General features: G+C 34.9%; 2 protein-coding genes across 4 annotated transcripts; one reads left to right on the forward strand and one right to left on the reverse strand.

Annotated features, from left to right (window-relative positions):
• The first annotated feature begins 3420 nt into the window (after positions 1-3420).
• On the forward strand, positions 3421-7857 carry LOC120276198 (MDIS1-interacting receptor like kinase 2-like). 2 transcript variants are annotated; one of them, XM_039282926.1, is made up of 3 exons: positions 3421-6271; positions 6421-6844; positions 7505-7857. In XM_039282926.1, exons 1-2 carry the CDS (start codon positions 3523-3525, stop codon positions 6804-6806), a joined length of 3135 nt encoding a protein of 1044 aa, XP_039138860.1. In that variant the 5' UTR covers positions 3421-3522; the 3' UTR covers positions 6807-6844; positions 7505-7857. The 2 variants fall into 2 exon arrangements, with proteins under 2 accessions (XP_039138860.1, XP_039138865.1); XM_039282931.1 differs by lacking the exon at positions 7505-7857 and having other exon boundaries at positions 6421-6845.
• Positions 7858-11864: 4007 nt separating this feature from the next.
• On the reverse strand, positions 11865-16185 carry LOC120280480 (WD repeat-containing protein WDS homolog). Of its 2 annotated transcripts, none has more exons than XM_039287341.1 (4): positions 15438-16185; positions 14040-14141; positions 12564-13202; positions 11865-12236 (listed from the first exon to the last, which is right to left on the reverse strand). In XM_039287341.1, the coding sequence occupies exons 1-4, from the start codon at positions 16116-16118 to the stop codon at positions 12060-12062; spliced, it is 1599 nt and encodes a 532-aa protein (XP_039143275.1). In that variant the 5' UTR covers positions 16119-16185; the 3' UTR covers positions 11865-12059. The 2 variants fall into 2 exon arrangements, with proteins under 2 accessions (XP_039143275.1, XP_039143282.1); XM_039287348.1 differs by having other exon boundaries at positions 12146-12257.
• Between the last annotated feature and the right edge of the window lie 665 nt (positions 16186-16850).

Raw genomic sequence — 16850 nt, forward strand, 5'->3', positions numbered from 1 at the left:
TGAAAGAGAAAGTGATGTAATTGAGTGAATCTTTCAGTTAGAGCATATGTTGATCAAATAATTAACTTCTACCCAAGTTAATAAATTCCTAGGAGATCGTTACTCTATTATAACTAGTAAACCGGATGTGCCTATTCTATGATACCCTTTTTTGTGCTTGTCACTTTTGTAAAAAAAAATATATATATATTTTGGATCACGTGAAACACTGAAGGAGTTTTTTTTTTTTTAAATTAAAGAAATCATCTTTCATATTCCTATGCGTGTTTTGGTTTGTGGGGTCAAATTGGATAGACTTATTCATTGACTCGTGGCAAACATGAGGTTTTTGGTTTGTGAAGTATTATTAAAAAACCATATTCCGTGTTCAAAGATGCGTTTCGTTTCACCTTTGTTTAAAAAGCAGTGTTTGGTTTGTATTGTACGATAGGTTGGATTGATTTGTTGACTTGACTCAAAAATAAGTGCGTCGACATAAAATTTTATAGGCTATTTGGGATGGGAACAAGTGCATATTAAATTAATAAATCAAAGCATGAGGATACCCTAAATATTGAATAAACCACTCCACTTGAAGAAAAAGAACATTTAAAATATTGAGTGCCTGAATTAATATATATATATATATATATATATATATAATCATTAAAACTATATGAACCGTATATATATATATATATATAATCATTAAACTATATGAACCGATTTATTTTGATCTTTTTATTTTTATTTAATATAAACTCATAAATATGTCATAAAAGTATACCCTCTTTATGTAGTCACCAAAATAAATAAATTCATATAACTAATTAATAACGCTATTGTTTTATTTAATCCTAAATTAATTGGGCCAAATATATAAAAGTAAACAAATTTTTACTCAAAAATATTAAATAAATAAATTAATTAAGTAGTATTGAAATAATAATCATTTTCTAAATAAATTTCATTTCAAAATAAATCTGTATTAATCAAGTAAAAGTAGGAAAACAAAAAATAAGGTTGCATTTTGGATAGATTATGACCGGTTGTTAGCTATTATGTAATCGCCTACGGGGTAAAACGTAAGTGTTTTAATGGAAAAAAATAGAATAAAATATTTAATGTATAGTTGATTCGTAGCTCGTCTAGTGATAAATCAATGGTTATCCATTTTTTTTTATGGAAAAAAATACTATACAACAGCTAAGTACCCAATAATTCCCTCCACACAAAACATGCCAAGAATTTTTTTAAAATTTTTATTTTTATGTTTTTTTTGGACAACTAGTAAGGTAACTAAACAGCTTTATTAAAAAAAGAAGGCATGATGGACAATTGCTCAGAAGTGGTTCTAACACATCCCTTTGGTTTGACCGATGGCATGCTGGACAATTGCTCAAAGATCTCTGACCAACACTTTTTTTTCTGATTGTACTTCTCCTTGGATAAATATCAGACAATTCATCCAACATATTAATAATCCAGATATTCTCTTTCACTCTGCTTCCCCTGATATGTTATCCTCTCTCTTAGAAATAATTCCTGATTGTTCTATTTATCAGGAAGATATCCACATCTGGGCAATGGAAAAAAGTGGAAATTTCACTATCAAATCCTTTTATAAATTCCTCATTGATGGTGGAATGCGTAGCTTGCTTTATTCTCAATTCTGGAAAATCTGTTGCCCTATCAAAATAACTTTTTTTTGCTGGCTAGCTAGAGAAGATAAAATTCTCACTCTTACAAATCTTTTCAAAAAAAGGTACAGGAACCAAAACTCAACAGATACATGTGTTCTTTGTCATAAAACCTCTGAGAAGCTTAACCATCTTTTCCCGGAATGTGATTTTTTCCAAAAGAATCTGGGCAATTTTCTTCCAAGTCTTAGGATCTAATTCTTTTCCACATTCAATTTTCTCACTTTGGACTACTTGGTTACCATCTCTCACCTCTCAACACCGAATTCTCTGCGACCTCATCTCCTGAGCAATCTTGTGGAATATCTGGATTGAACGAAATAATCGTATTTTCCATTTGATTGTCTTACCGTTTTACAATATATTTATTAAAACTGCTAACATGCTTATTTCTTAGTTTTCAACAGCTGCTGATAGTCAACAGTCATCTCTTAATGAAGCATCCCAGAAAATTAAGCGCTCACTCAATTTCCTAAGCGCTAGAGTCTCAAATCAAGCTGGTGAATCCAACCCTGATCTTGCGCAGGAGTAGATGTTCCTTTTGATAGTCTGGGCAGGCCTGAGAGGCCAGGCGGTGTCTTCCGCCTTTCCAGCTATTTCTTTCATATTTTTATTTCCAGTTGTACTTAGTTCTCCTCCTCACTGTTGATGAGAGGATTTATTTCTTGTTTCCTGATGTTCTTTTTTTTCAATAAAGTTGTGGTTTATCCACATTTATTTTTAAAAAAAAAGGCCCATATTTCGTAGCAGCATCGACGAGCCGCCTCCGTAATTCAAGTCCAACATGGAATAATGAAAGATAGACTAGGATTAGCTCTCCATTAATTGGCTAAAATATCTGCAAGACCATTGCTTTCTCGAGGAATGTATATTCCATCATTAAGTCCAAATTGTGGTGCATATACATCTTTAACGGTCACTTTGTTAATTCTTTCCAAGCAAAAGCTGTGAATAAAGTTTAAAAGCATTTTATCAAAAAAAAAAAAAAAATTTAAAAGCATTTACTTTATTGATTCTCTTTATTTGTTGAATCTTTCCAAGCAAAAGCTATGAAATAAAGTTAAAATGCAATCACCTTGTTGATTTTTTTCTCTTTGTTGATGCTCTGTGCAGAAGCCTAAGAAAAAAACAAAAACTAAAATTCTTAGTAGATTATTCTGTGCTATAGTCATTTTTTACTTAGGGTATATATTGAATATATATCTGTTTAAATCATTTTTGTCACCATACATCAATTTCATTTATCCGGGAGAATATTTACATGAAAAAAAAAACATTGGATTGGCCACATCAATGATAATTTAATACGTCATGTGCCTATCTGTACAAAACACATCACTCATTGAGGTTGAGCCATGTCATGGCTTTACATTTAACAGGTCAACTACTACATTTTAATTATGTGGAAATATTTATCACCATGACATGCAGAACAAGACAGATTCCACACAACCAAAACCAATTGGGTGGCCCTCCCCACTCCCCAGTCCAATCAAACACTTCTTAAACTATAAAATTAATTAAATATATACTGCCATGGAATAATTGACATTGAAGAATAAACCACACGTACATTTGCTGCACAAGATCATTTTCGACAATGTTTTGCTTTTGTTGACTAGCAAGGACTACAAGGATTGCTCAAATTTCAGTCAAATGAGAGTGGGAACACCTCCGAAGAAACCACAAAGGACTACAAATGTAAAACCAATCCTCATTCCATGCTTTAATTTGCATGATGATATCATTAAGCGAATTATCTTGCATGCTCAAGGGGCTATAAAAACGTACCCAAGCCTCTAACTAAAACAAATTGCAACATCAACAAAATATATTTCACAAGATGGAACATTCATGGCTTCTCTTAAAGTTTACCACCATCTCACAAATATTGATGATAGTGGTGCTTTCACAGTTAGTACTTCTCTTTACCAATCCTTGTTTCTCTATTTTCAACATGGCAACAGCTTCAAAGGTTGAATCCCAAGGGAGAGCTCTTCTTCAATGGAAGGCCACCCTCGCAACACAAGACCTCCTTCACAACTGGACATCAACAGCCAGTCCATGCAACTGGACTGGAATCACTTGCAGATATGATGGCCATCTCATCCCAACCATTACCAAGGTCCAATTGGAACACTTGGGATTAGAAGGGAAGCTGGAGACTTTCAACTTCTCTGCTCTACCATCACTCAGAGTTCTCAACCTCAGTAACAACCATCTACATGGATCCATACCTGAGGCCATTTCAGCTCTGTCCAAGCTCACCATCTTTGATCTCTCTAACAACAATCTCACAGGCATCATCCCTTCAGAGCTTGGTAATTTGACAAGGCTCAAGACACTGTGGTTCTTTGAGAATCAGATAAGTGGCTCCATACCTCCTTCATTTGGAAAGCTTATGAACTTGCAATCATTAGATATCTCCCTTAATTTCTTAATTGGTTCCATCCCTCTAGTATTTGGAAACTTAACCAAACTCAATTTTTTACTCCTATGGAGAAATAACCTCACCGGTTCCATTCCTTATCGGATTGGGAATCTAATGAATTTGAGAGATTTTGAAATATTTGATAATCAAATAATTGGTCCCATCCCACGTAGCATTGGAAACATGACCAAGCTTGAAACCTTTTACCTTTATAAAAATAACATAAATGGCTCCGTTCCTTATGAGATTGGGAATCTAGTGAATTTGATAAACTTTGATATATCTGAAAACCAAATAACTGATTCCATCCCATATAGCATTGGAAATTTAACCAAGCTTCAACTTTTTCAACTATTTGACAATAACATGAATGGCTCCATTCCTCCTCCTCTCGGAAGTTTAAAAAGTCTTACCACCTTAAGCTTATTTGACAATCAACTCTCTGGCTCATTGCCTATTGAAATGGTGAATCTTACAAATCTAATGTCTCTTGACCTGTTCAACAACATCTTTTCTGGTAATCTACCACCAGATTTGGCAAAAGGAGGTTTGCTTAAACATCTTCTTTTGGGAGACAATAATTTCCATGGTCCCATTCCAATGAGTTTGAAAAATTCAACCAAGTTAATTAGGGTGCGGCTTGAAAGTAACCAATTCACTGGAGATGTTTCTGAAAGTTTTGGTATTCATCCGCAATTGGATTATATTGATCTAAGCTTTAACAGATTATATGGCACATTATCACCATTATGGGGAGCATGTCTTAATTTAAAAAACCTTAAAATATCTAGCAACAAAATTAGCGGATTCATACCTTCGGAAATTGGCCAATTGCGAAAGTTACAACTGCTCGACATCTCCTCCAATAATATTGTGCAAAAGATCCCAAAGGAGTTTGGCAAACTATCTCATATATTTCAACTAAACATGAGCAACAATCATCTCACAGGAACCATACCACCAGAATTTGGTGATTTATCTTCACTAGAAATTCTAGATCTATCAAGCAATTATTTGACAGGAGAAATACCAGTACAGTTGAAGCATTGCCTTAAATTGAAATTACTCAAGTTGAGTGGTAATGAACTAAGTGGAGCAATCCCTTCCCAACTTGGTGATTTGAACTTGCATGATGTTCTAGACTTAAGCGACAATTTATTCACAAGAGAAATACCACCACAACTTAGTAAGTTAATGATGTTGCAAACGATGAATTTATCACATAATGAGTTGGTTGGCGGCATTCCATCTTCTTTCCAATTAATGATGGGCTTAACATCATTTGATATATCTTATAATTCTTTAGAAGGTCCAATTCCAGAGAATCATCTCTTTCAAGCGGCTCCAATGGAGTGGTTTACCCATAATAAGGGATTATGCGGTCAAGTGCATGGTTTGCCTCGATGTAATCAATCCTCTTCTGCAAGTAGAGGTGATGGAGAGAAACATCAAAAAGTCATTATGTTGACTGCTCTTCCCATATTTGGCATTTTATTCCTCTTACTCCTAATAGTTGCAATCACTTTGCTACTTTATAAGAGAAAAAATTTCATAGCAAAAGATTCTGGTGAAGAAGTTGGTGGATACTCCATTTGGAACATGAATCATGGGAAAAAAGCATACAAAGAGATCATTCAAGCCACTAAGAATTTTGATAATATGTTTCGGATTGGTGCAGGAGCTTGTAGCATAGTCTATAAAGCGACATTATCTTCAGGAGAAACACTTGCTATTAAAAAAATTCAGAATGAAGGAGGAGTGAACGAGCAAGTTTTCAGAAATGAAATACATGCACTAACTGAAACTCGGCATCGAAATATTGTGAGATTTTATGGTTTTTGCTCTACTAATAAATACAGCTTTCTTGCATATGAGTATATGGAGAGAGGATGCCTAGGTGCCACTTTGAGATCTGAAGAGAGGGCAATGGAGTTGGATTGGATCAAAAGAATTAACATTGTCCAAGACGTTGCTCAAGCTTTATCTTACTTGCATCATGATTGTGCACCACCCATCATTCATCGAGATATAACAAGCAACAACATTCTTCTAGATGAGGAGTACAAGGCTTGTGTTTCAGACTTTGGTATTTCTAGACCTCTAAAACCCAACTCATCACATTGGAGTTTGCTTGCAGGCACCTATGGATACATGGCACCAGGTATGTATATATTTCCTGATCATTTTAATTGTTTCTTCTATTCATAATCCCTTGTAATTAGATTTATTAGATTTATCAACCTTAATTATGAACTATGATGGAGTATTGAACTGAACTATGACTAAACTTTGCTTTTTTGGTATTTGCAGAGCTTGCCTGTGTAATGAGGGTGACTGAAAAATGTGATGTATATAGCTTCGGGATTGTAGCACTTGAAGTGATACATGGAACTCATCCTGGCGATCTCCTAAGCAACTTATCATTGAGTATGTTAGTGAAAGATATACTTGATCCACGTCTTCCACTTCATATAGCAAATCAAGTGATCACAAACCAAGTGCTTTCGGTGATTTCAATAGCAATGCAGTGCATTAACACTGATCCACAAGCTCGGCCTACAATGCAACAAGTATCTCAAAGGTTGTCTTCTCCAAAGTCTTTGCCAGCATCCAACATCTATCCTTTTGAAGCACTCACCCTTGATCATCTCATAAAGATTGCACAAACACATATTGATGATCAAGCCTTTGAATAATGAGAACTTTGGAAAGGAATATGTTTCTATTAAAAATGGTATGTTCCGGTCTCAATCTCTCAATTTTTCAAGTTTCTTTAATTAGATACATGTCCTTACTTGATATCCATTAGGACAGTCACCTTGCATTTATATTTTTTTTGGCTGAATTTATTACATAGCTGCAAATTTTTGAAAAAGAGAACTGCAAAGCAACTATTTATTAGAACTTAAAAGAGATACAAACTACAAACACACAAAAGATGAACCAGAACTATCAACTAAGCCTAACAAAGAGCTGTGAATCACTAGAACAAATAGCTGCAAATATTTTAGTATCTCATCTAACCGTGGCCATGCTTCTTACTAAAAAAATGTACTTCTTTCGTAATCAATCAACCTTTTGCATTCATTGCATATATATATATATATATATATATATATAAATGGTAACCTTCTTAGGAACAATGCAAACTCTTCCATGCTCTTTTATCTTGTATCATTTTTTGAATTCATATTTCTGTTTAGCATACAAAGTACGTGCAAGAAACGCCGAGGTAGCTGTTAACTATGACGACCAATTTAACTCTGGAACTTCAATGAGTGTTGACAGCTTGAATTGAAATTTTGAAAACAAAAATATCAATTTGGGAAATAGACTTGACTTTGTTCAAATGTTCCAAATGATTCCTTCTTCCTTTTCATTTTATTTTTTTCAGGAAATAAAAAATGTTTAAACTTGTTCAAATTGGAGTTCTACCAATAGAAGCCTGGAGTTCCTAGATCTTCACACGGGTCACTTGCGAGCCCCTAGAGAGACAGACACCGACACCCACTCAAGCTGATTGGAGCGACTCTTTGAGGATCTAGAGAGCCCCCCAACCCGTCCACTCTTTGTTCTTTGCTAAGAGTTAGTGGTCTTCCAAGGATTTTATCCTATGTTTTGTTCTATTGTTGTTTTTTAGCTCCACTTCTAGTAGACAGTTTTTAATGTGTTGCCATTGTTACTTCTGGTTGTTGTTGTTAAGTTGTTTATGGACTCTTATTGCTCCTCATATTTTCTTTTAATTATAGCAGTTTATCCATATTTAAAAATAATTATTGTTCAAACTATTTACTCAAGGATAAAAAAAGACATGCTCAAAATAATGGCTACTATTTAAGTGCTTGCTTTAGTGTTGAACTATCACTTTCTTGATTATGTGCATTCACCTTATGTGAATAATAGTATTATTCTTATGAATAGTAGCACAATAAAAATGAGATGCACACCAACCAACCCCAACTACTCTTTTCTTTAGCAAGTACAAGTTTTTCCCACTGTTGTTGGTACTATTTATCAACCAACTTATCTCTGTCTCTTTCTATCTCTTGCTTTTCGCCAATTACTAACGTTCTATAGTTAACGTATTCCCTATATATATATATATATGCATATACACTCTTGACTAATAGGAGAGTAGAAATTTTCTTATGATTCTTTAGAGCTAGTAAACTATATTCATAACCAATTATATAACGAAAGATTTTATAACCCGAATTTAAATTGGCGAAATATATATAGTCGTACATATATTACAGAAAAATTGAAGTTCCAAGTTTATGTTCAGTTGTATTAAACAATAGTTTAGTCATCTCCCTCTTCGGAGTGATTCACTCCACCTCGATAGCTTCAGCAGGCATCTTGGAGTGATCCACTCCAACTCAATAGCTTGAGAATGCATCTTATTACAACACAGCAGGCTTTAAATGGCGAATTTCATCACCTCAACTATTTTTTTTTTTTGGTTTGTGTTGTACCTCTATTGTCTGTTTGGTTTATAAATGCATTACCTCTGGTGATTTCCTCCTCTCTATGTTCTTCTATTTTGTGTCTAATCATTTTACTATTTCCATTGTTTGTGCTACTTTGTTCATCTGAATTATATTCATTGCTCCAGATGGTTGATTTCGCCACTGAGCAGGCCTGTGTCTCCAGATGGTTGATTTTGCCGGATGGTTGATTTCGCCAAGAGTAATCTGCTTCTCGTCAAATCGGCGAGCTACGTGTCTCGGATGGTTGATTTCACGGCCCGATTTGCTCCTCTTTTTTTGTGTTTTTTCTTTTCTGTACTCTGTTATCCTCATCTCTGGTGAGGATTATAGCTTTCATTTTTGTTAGTTTTTCTTTTGCTGACTGTTTCTGCTCTTTCATCTTTGTTCTTCTATGTTTCTCCTTTTAATAAATTAGTGGTTTATTCACCTTATTAAAAAAAAATTATATTCATTGCACAAGCAATAGTATCAAAAGTTCCATTCCTCTGACAATGACAACTGCGGAAACATATCTAATGAGATAGGAACGAGAAACCTTGCAAGTTTAATTTCTCCACAGTTAACCAATAATAGTCATTCTGGTAACTTACCAAAGAGATTAGTTCAAGGTCAGATTGCTTGAATATCTTGTACTAGCTAGTCTATAATGATTTCCCTGGGTCCCATTCCAAGAAGCTTCAAAACTCCATAAGCTTCATCAGAGTGCTACATGAAAGAGATCAATTCACTTGAGATATCTCTGAAAACTTCGGAGTTCACCTGCATTCTGTACATTGATATAAGCTTTAACACAATATATATATCTGACATCTTATTGTCATCTTCAGCAGAATGCCTTAATTTGACTAGCATCAAGTTCCCATGGAACTTTACTTTCTGAGTTCAGGAAATTACTAACACTACAACTGTTAAACCCCTCTTTCCAACCATCCCTGATTGGCAAGATATCCCAAGGGATTTGGGCAAGTTATCTCCCATGTATTTACCTCATGAACATAAGCGACGACTATCAACCTTCAGATAAATACCACAAGAATTTGAGGATTTATCTTCACTCTGATATTTGGATTTGTCACAGAACAATATACAAGGATCAAGACCAACACAAGTTGGAAATGCAGCAATTCATTCACAACATATATACTCCTAGAACTCAACAAATTACGAAACTTAGAAGAACTGATTCTATCTTGCGATCAGTTTCTAGGCGACATTCCAACCCCTTTCCACTGCATGATGAACTTGTGGTTTCAATAGATCTGTCTTACAATCGTCTACAAAGTCCAATACTAGAGTAGTAGAGTTGCCTGTGCACTTTTCCTCCTGACCCAATAGCAATATTCCAAACAAGTAGCACAAAATCATTATCTTGGTTGCCAATATTCCAACAACAAGCATTTTATTTATTTATTTTCTTTACTGCTAATTGTTGCATTCTCTCTGTTTCATCACTAGAATAAGAAACACATTTCAACTGAAGTAGTTCAAGAGGTTAATGCATAGGTCTTCTCAATATGGCACTTCCATGGAAAATAAGTATACAAATAAATCATAGAATCAAGCAAAACAGGATTTTAATGAAAAATACTGTCATCTCTGCTGGTTCTAGTGCTACAGTCCACAATTGATATTACCATCAGGAGAGACATTTGCAGTAGAAAAAATTCAGAAAATAAAAGACCAGGTGAATGAGAAAAAGCTTAATTTCAAGCATTAATTCAAATTCAGTAATAGAATATAGTGAGGCTCAATGGTCTCTGCTCAACTAGTGAATTCATAAATTGGATGACATAATGCATCCCTAGAGAACTCCATGCATTACCTAACATCCTTGTAAATCACAGCCATTCCACCCTGGAATATCTCAATATCAGGGAGGCCTTCACCTTTCCCAGATGGCTGTCAGAGAGTGCACAGGAGTGCAGATTCACATTCTAGTTTCGTAGTTTGTTGTTAGTTTCTGGTTTGCTATTTGTTTAGCTAATTTTGTAGCTCCACTGTCAACAACCAAAAAAAAAAAAGAACAAAGAATAAAAGAAACCAACAGAAGCTCTTATTATGCACTAACATTAGTCCAAACATAATCAAATGTTGACAAATTTCAACACTTCATGTCGAACACTTATCCTGGAGGACTGCATGAATTTGTTCTGTGAAGTGTGAGCTTCTATTTCCTTACCATTATAACTTCTGTAGAAAAATTTATGAAAACCACAATCAAAGATTGTGTATTGTTTCTTGCTAAATTTTTTGTTTATTCTTTTTATATGCTAAAGCTCACCCAATTCTATGAATATATAAAGCAAGCAAAGGGCATGCTCCAAACAGAGGCACAAGTAATAACAATTGCAAAGAATACATTGTTTGATAACTTAACTAGTGAGACATTTACTATCAAGAAAATGAAAGACAAGAAGACCACGTGGATAAGCAAGCTTTCCGGAATTAATTAAGTGCAAGAATTGCAAGAACCCTAAGACCTGATTCATCTCCCTGGAGCAAACTAGCAGACAAACATGAATAGATGGTACCTGTTATACTATATATCATGTGTATTACTACCAGGTTTCATGTTATATCAAAATTTGTTGCTTCTATAAAGCATTTCTTGTAATCATAAGAGATGGTTTACAAAATTTCATAGGTTCATACCTGTGACTGCAATCTTTATCCAATGAGAAAACACTAACTAAATCAGCAAGGAAAGGCCTGCACACTTGCAGAACAAAATGAGCTAGTCTAGAAGAACATTTTGATCATATGCTCCATTTGATTCTCATATGGCTAATATTGACAATGCCTGACATGAAATTAAACAAATTCTTCTGTTATCGAGCCTGTGCATTGTGGATTGAAATAAAAAATAAAACAGGTTATACCGTTATAGTAAACTCAGCTGTTAGAGACCCATATTCTCTCCAATCACCCACAACCAGTAATTAAGGTTTTTGCAGAGCTTACCTGTATAATTAATAAGGATAACCGAAAGATGTGATGCACTTAAAAGTGATTTATGATATCCCATGGACCTCAATAGTACCTCATATCAGGGCAAAATGAAGTCTTAGTTGTGACTGACAGTACTGCAAGGCTTAGTGTCTTAGATACCCACACAAAGTCTAGTATTAGTCAGTGGTGAATACCTCAGAGGTTATCTTATTGAAAGCCACCAATACCCAACCTCCACAATTTTTGTGCACTTACATATGGTCAGTTGATGAAAATAATGAACATGAAATGAATGACAGTTTGACAATACAGGAAGATAATGAAACAACCCCATGAAAATACTCAAAAACTCTGTTTACAAGACTAGTAGCTATCTCATATAAATTCATGTTACTATCAAAAACTTAAATTATGTGGAAAAAGATTGGGTGAAAATGAATGCTGATATTAAACCGTAATTTGCACATAAGAACTTTACATATGTACAGAAAAAATCTCTCTCGGTGCAACTCATGCATGTACCTTGCTGGTATTTCTACTAGCCATCCATATGCGAATTGTACAATCATCACTAGCTGATGCCAGCATATGAGGCTTTGAAGAGTTCCAGCTCACACAGTTCACCGTCATCAAATGGCCTGATAAAACTTGTATAGGTTCTTCATTATGCCTCTGCCAAATGTATATCTGCCAAGCAAGGATTCAGAACTGAAGTGATGGATTCAGTCAACTTTATACAGGTAATTGAACAGGTCATGTTTTGATTCATGACCAAATGACACCTTCAATTATATGATCAACAAAATTAATGGCACATTTATAAGAAATCAGATTTCAATAATTTAAAAAATAAAAGGCAATCAAACATTGCAAAGCTAATAGTTATACGAGCATGGCATTACAAGTATACACATCTGAGCATAAAGTCACAGCCATGTCAATTGTCAAGGTATCAATGTTAGCAATTACTGAAGGACGGCAAAATTGCAACAATGGCAGAATAGAAATTATTACCTTTGAGTCCTCACTACCACTGGCAAGGAACAAACAATCAGATCCACCAAAGCAAGACCGAATCACATATTTTCCTTGCTTGTGCCCTCTATACCTGTTTGGTGTGTTGGAAGTGCCATAAACACTCCACAGATGGATCTCCTCACTGTTCAGGTTAACAATCATGAACTTTCCATCCCTTGAAAGAGAAAGTGATGTAATTGAGTACTCCTCAGGTATGACTTTCTCTGTTCCCTTCCGAAAGTCACGTATCCAAATCTCTCGGTTAGAGCATATGCTGATCAAAGAATTACCATCAGGGGTCACAGCAAGATCTGAGACCTTTGGCATCCTCTCACCTTCCCAAACATCTATTTCATTGCCTTCTATATCACATGTGTGGACACGATTATCCGGCTCATAGCTGCCACAAACTATTTTTTTGGAGTCAGGGAACCAAGCACATGAACTAATAACACGGTTCACTTGATTATTCATTGTTAGCTTGCAAATTCCAGTTGTCGCATCCCAAAGTTTAAGGACCTCTGCATTGCCACAGGTGAGCAGCATCGTGTCATCAGGGCTCCATGCTAAAAAGGACACAGGTTTCAAATGGCCTTCCAAAGTGTGCTTCAGAGACAATGTGTCATCCTCTTTTACCTGAATGAGTGTAAATTGTCATGAACAACAAGAAGCAAATATCAATATATATATATATATAAAAAAAAATATCATGTATACCAAATTCTTTGGAATCACAAAGCTTGTGACCTAAGAAGGCAAGCAGAAATTGTGGTTTCATTTTTCTCATGCTACCAATATCTGAAAATGAAAATAGCTAAGTACCTTCAACAGATGAATATCATATCAGTTAACAAATAGACAAACACTTGAGATACCAATATGCTAATCTTACAAATAATGTTAAAAACAAATTACAGTGTCTTCCTACTGCTCTCCTCTCCTTCCACTAAACCCAACTTTAACATTGATTCAACTCCTTTTAGCTGAGCATTTGCCTTGGAGGTATTAAAATATTTTTGCATCTAGTTGTAACGCATAACTACTGAAATCATTCTGCTTTATATGCAGATACTTATCAACCCAGCTGGTACAGTGTTCCATGGTCTGATGATTTGAAGGTTAACCAGCTTTTTTCCACTTTCTTGTTATTAAACGCTACCATTATGTTTTTCCTTTAAGTGCTCTGTTTTATCTGCATTTATCTATATATTGGCAGAAAAAAAAATCCAAAGGACAGTGTGGTAGTAGCATCTATTCTCATTGTCCATTCACTATCCAATGTCCTGCACTATCTAATGTTCTGCATGCCATTTGCTCCACCTCTAAGAACTACAAAATACTATGAGAAATCCAAGTCTCTTTTATGTATTGAAAATCCTATAAACAAAAAAAGTATATAAATTAAGTTTGGTACCTAAAGAACTAGCACTGACAATTTAATAATTCACAAGAAAGGTGAAATCTGTAACATACCTCCCATATGATGGCAGTGCAATCTTTAGAAGATGATGCCAAGTATTCCCCCGCATTTGAAAATTGAACAAACCATACTTCATTTTTATGTGCATATAATGTCTACAAAAATGAATGAGATATTTCAGCACCTGACTAATCTATAGTATTAAAAAAACTGCAGGACAATAAGCAGGAAAAAAATAATGAAGCCATACAAACATCAAAATATCCAAAGCAAATAAGTAAATTCAATTCTCTTGTATTAGCATAAAAATTAAAAACAAGCTCATATTATTAATCATCAAAACTAAAAATCTTCTGACTGCAGTGTGTACAACTGCCAATTAATAAGAAAGCAAAAAAAGAAACAGCATAAATATCAAAAACTCCAATAATGGAAAGAATGATTATTGAATCTATAAAAACCCACAACCTTCATTTCATTTGCCATCATCAGAAGCATCCCATAAATATGATGGGAAAATATCAAAATTATAAACATGAAACTTAAACTAAAAAAGGTCCAAGACAAATTTCAGAAGAACTTTGAATTTATTTAAATCTAATTGCATCTATCATCAAAACAATCTAATGTATAACTAATTTTGTACTCTGTATACCGCCTTCAGTTACAAACTAATCAAGTTCAGCACAATTTGAGGGAAACAGTCTCACCATCACAACCAAGACAGAACCTTTAAAGTAAATCTTGAGAAAGGACATCAGAACAGGTCCAGGTCATATGAGTTTAAAAAGTTTAACCTTAAATGAATATCAAACAATTCCAGATCCTTTTCCAAACATAGAAATTTCGAACTAAAAATACGCCAAAAGCACTCCAATCACAATAGTTGATATAAGTCATATAACAGCACATTAAATTCAAAACAAACAAGAACACAATTAAATGATTTCAAAAAGTTACAAATTTATGAAAGTAAAATTTGCAGCTTCTTTCTTCCAAAGTTTATACTAAGAAGACCCCAAACACACTCTAGTCAAACAACACATAAAATCAGAACAAACCTAAAACCAATTTAAAGATTTCAAAATTATACACCTTTAATGAACATCAAACAAAATTTCGGCGCCCGCATGGTGAAACTTGAATTAAACTCCCAAAAATTTCGGCTCTTTTTACCAAATGTTAGAACTAATAACACCCCAAACACCACCGTATCAACTACAAACACATTAAAATCAGAACCAACATGAAAGCACTTTAACGAGTTCAAAAAGTCACATATTTAATGCACATCAAACAATAGGTTGGCGCTTGTTTGTTGGAACTTGAATTAAGCTCACAAAAAGTTCTCTCCTTTTTTTTTCAAAATTTAGAACTAAATAACAACCCAATCACACTCCAATAACCATATAGCATCAACTAAGAACAAAGAAATTGAAATCAGAACCAACCTGAACGCACTTCGAAGGAATCCGGTCAAGACTGCATGCATGATCCTCAAACAGCGTCACCTCCTCCGGCGTATTGTGGTAAGCGCATGAATCCAATTGCTTCATCACCGCAGTCTCCACAAGATGCTCCAACCTCCCGCTCGGCATTCGAACCCAATCCGGCATCAATCGCAACAAATCCAACAACATCCCAATCCTCCCCCTCACCCTTTCCTCCCCCAGAACAACACCCTCCGGTGAGATCATCACCCTAGAAAGCCGGTGCACCGCCCCACGCTCCACATCCAACGGCGAAATGCAAGACCGAAGCACATCTTTTGCAGCCACCAGCCCATCCTCAGAGGCAAGCAGCTCCATGAAATGTTGCTTCCAAACAAGGAACGCGGCGGAGGACTTGGATTCCGAAGTGAGGTCAGGGATGGAGTCGATACTGTTGATGCAATCGATCCAGTGGCCAGAGAGGGAGTGGAAGAGAAGGGAGGTGAACTCCGGGGAGTCAAGGGCGACGCCGGACTCGGATTCTAGGGCAGCCGCCGCCTTGGAGTAGCCAAGGGAGTGGAGGGCTTGGAGGATGATGCGGATGAACTGGGAGCGGTCGAGGAGACGGCGGGGGCCTAGATTGCCGGCCGCCGCCGGCGAGGGAGGGGATCGGAGATGTGGATTCTCAGGGTTTGCTTCCATATCCTCTGAGAATTCGCCAGCTTTGCAAGATGGATGGAGCACTCTTTGATCTAAAAAAGAACCACTTTGGTAGTTATCATACTTGTGTGAGTGAAGGGGTGGTTTTCACTCTTCTTTTTTTTGTTCTTTTTTTTTAATGGAATAATAATTATATAAATAATTTGATTATTATATGGTTGATGTTTTTTTAATATTTATATTTTCAAGTTTTTATTTTTTAGGAGGAGTATTAGGGAAAAAAAATTTGTGTTTTGATGAGTGATGTTTAGATAAAAATGTGATTTTTAATGACAAACATTATAAGTATGATGGTTTTATGAATGGATTAAATTCATATTGAAAAAAGAAACTCATAATGTTGTTTTTCTTTTGTGATTAATCTCTTGGAAAAAACCTATTTTGTGGATTTTATTAGATAAAAATAGGTTTTTTTTTTTTTTTTATGGCAAGGATATGACAAGTTTCTATGAAGGTAATTGATTCATATCTCATTGTCAATGTCTTGAAAATAACTCAGTGAATTTTACAACTTTATTTGTTATGACTAATCTTTTGAGGGAAAAAAGTAATTTTGATGCATTTTATTAGATAAAAATGTGATTTTTTTTATTTAGGAAAACATATAAACATCTTTATCAATATATATATATATATAAGCATGACAAATTAATCTCTTGAAATAACTCAATAGAGTTTTTTTTTATGCTGTCGTTTTACATGGAAAAATCTATT

Source organism: Dioscorea cayenensis, chromosome 2, assembly GCF_009730915.1.
Source record: "Dioscorea cayenensis subsp. rotundata cultivar TDr96_F1 chromosome 2, TDr96_F1_v2_PseudoChromosome.rev07_lg8_w22 25.fasta, whole genome shotgun sequence".
NCBI lineage: Eukaryota > Viridiplantae > Streptophyta > Magnoliopsida > Dioscoreales > Dioscoreaceae > Dioscorea > Dioscorea cayenensis.

What these genes read in the sequence shown, in the direction of transcription:
- LOC120276198 (XM_039282926.1), top strand. Translation starts at nt 3,523, where the DNA reads ATGGAACATTCATGGCTTCTCTTAAAGTTTACCACCATCTCACAAATA. An exon ending in CTATGGATACATGGCACCAG is followed by an intron (nt 6,272 to 6,420) that starts GTATGTATATAT and finishes TGGTATTTGCAG; the next exon opens with AGCTTGCCTGTGTAATGAGG.
- LOC120280480 (XM_039287341.1), bottom strand. Translation starts at nt 16,118, where the DNA reads ATGGAAGCAAACCCTGAGAATCCACATCTCCGATCCCCTCCCTCGCCG. An exon ending in TTCCTTCGAAGTGCGTTCAG is followed by an intron (nt 14,142 to 15,437) that starts GTTGGTTCTGAT and finishes TCATTTTTGTAG; the next exon opens with ACATTATATGCACATAAAAA. An exon ending in GCACTGCCATCATATGGGAG is followed by an intron (nt 13,203 to 14,039) that starts GTATGTTACAGA and finishes ACACTCATTCAG; the next exon opens with GTAAAAGAGGATGACACATT.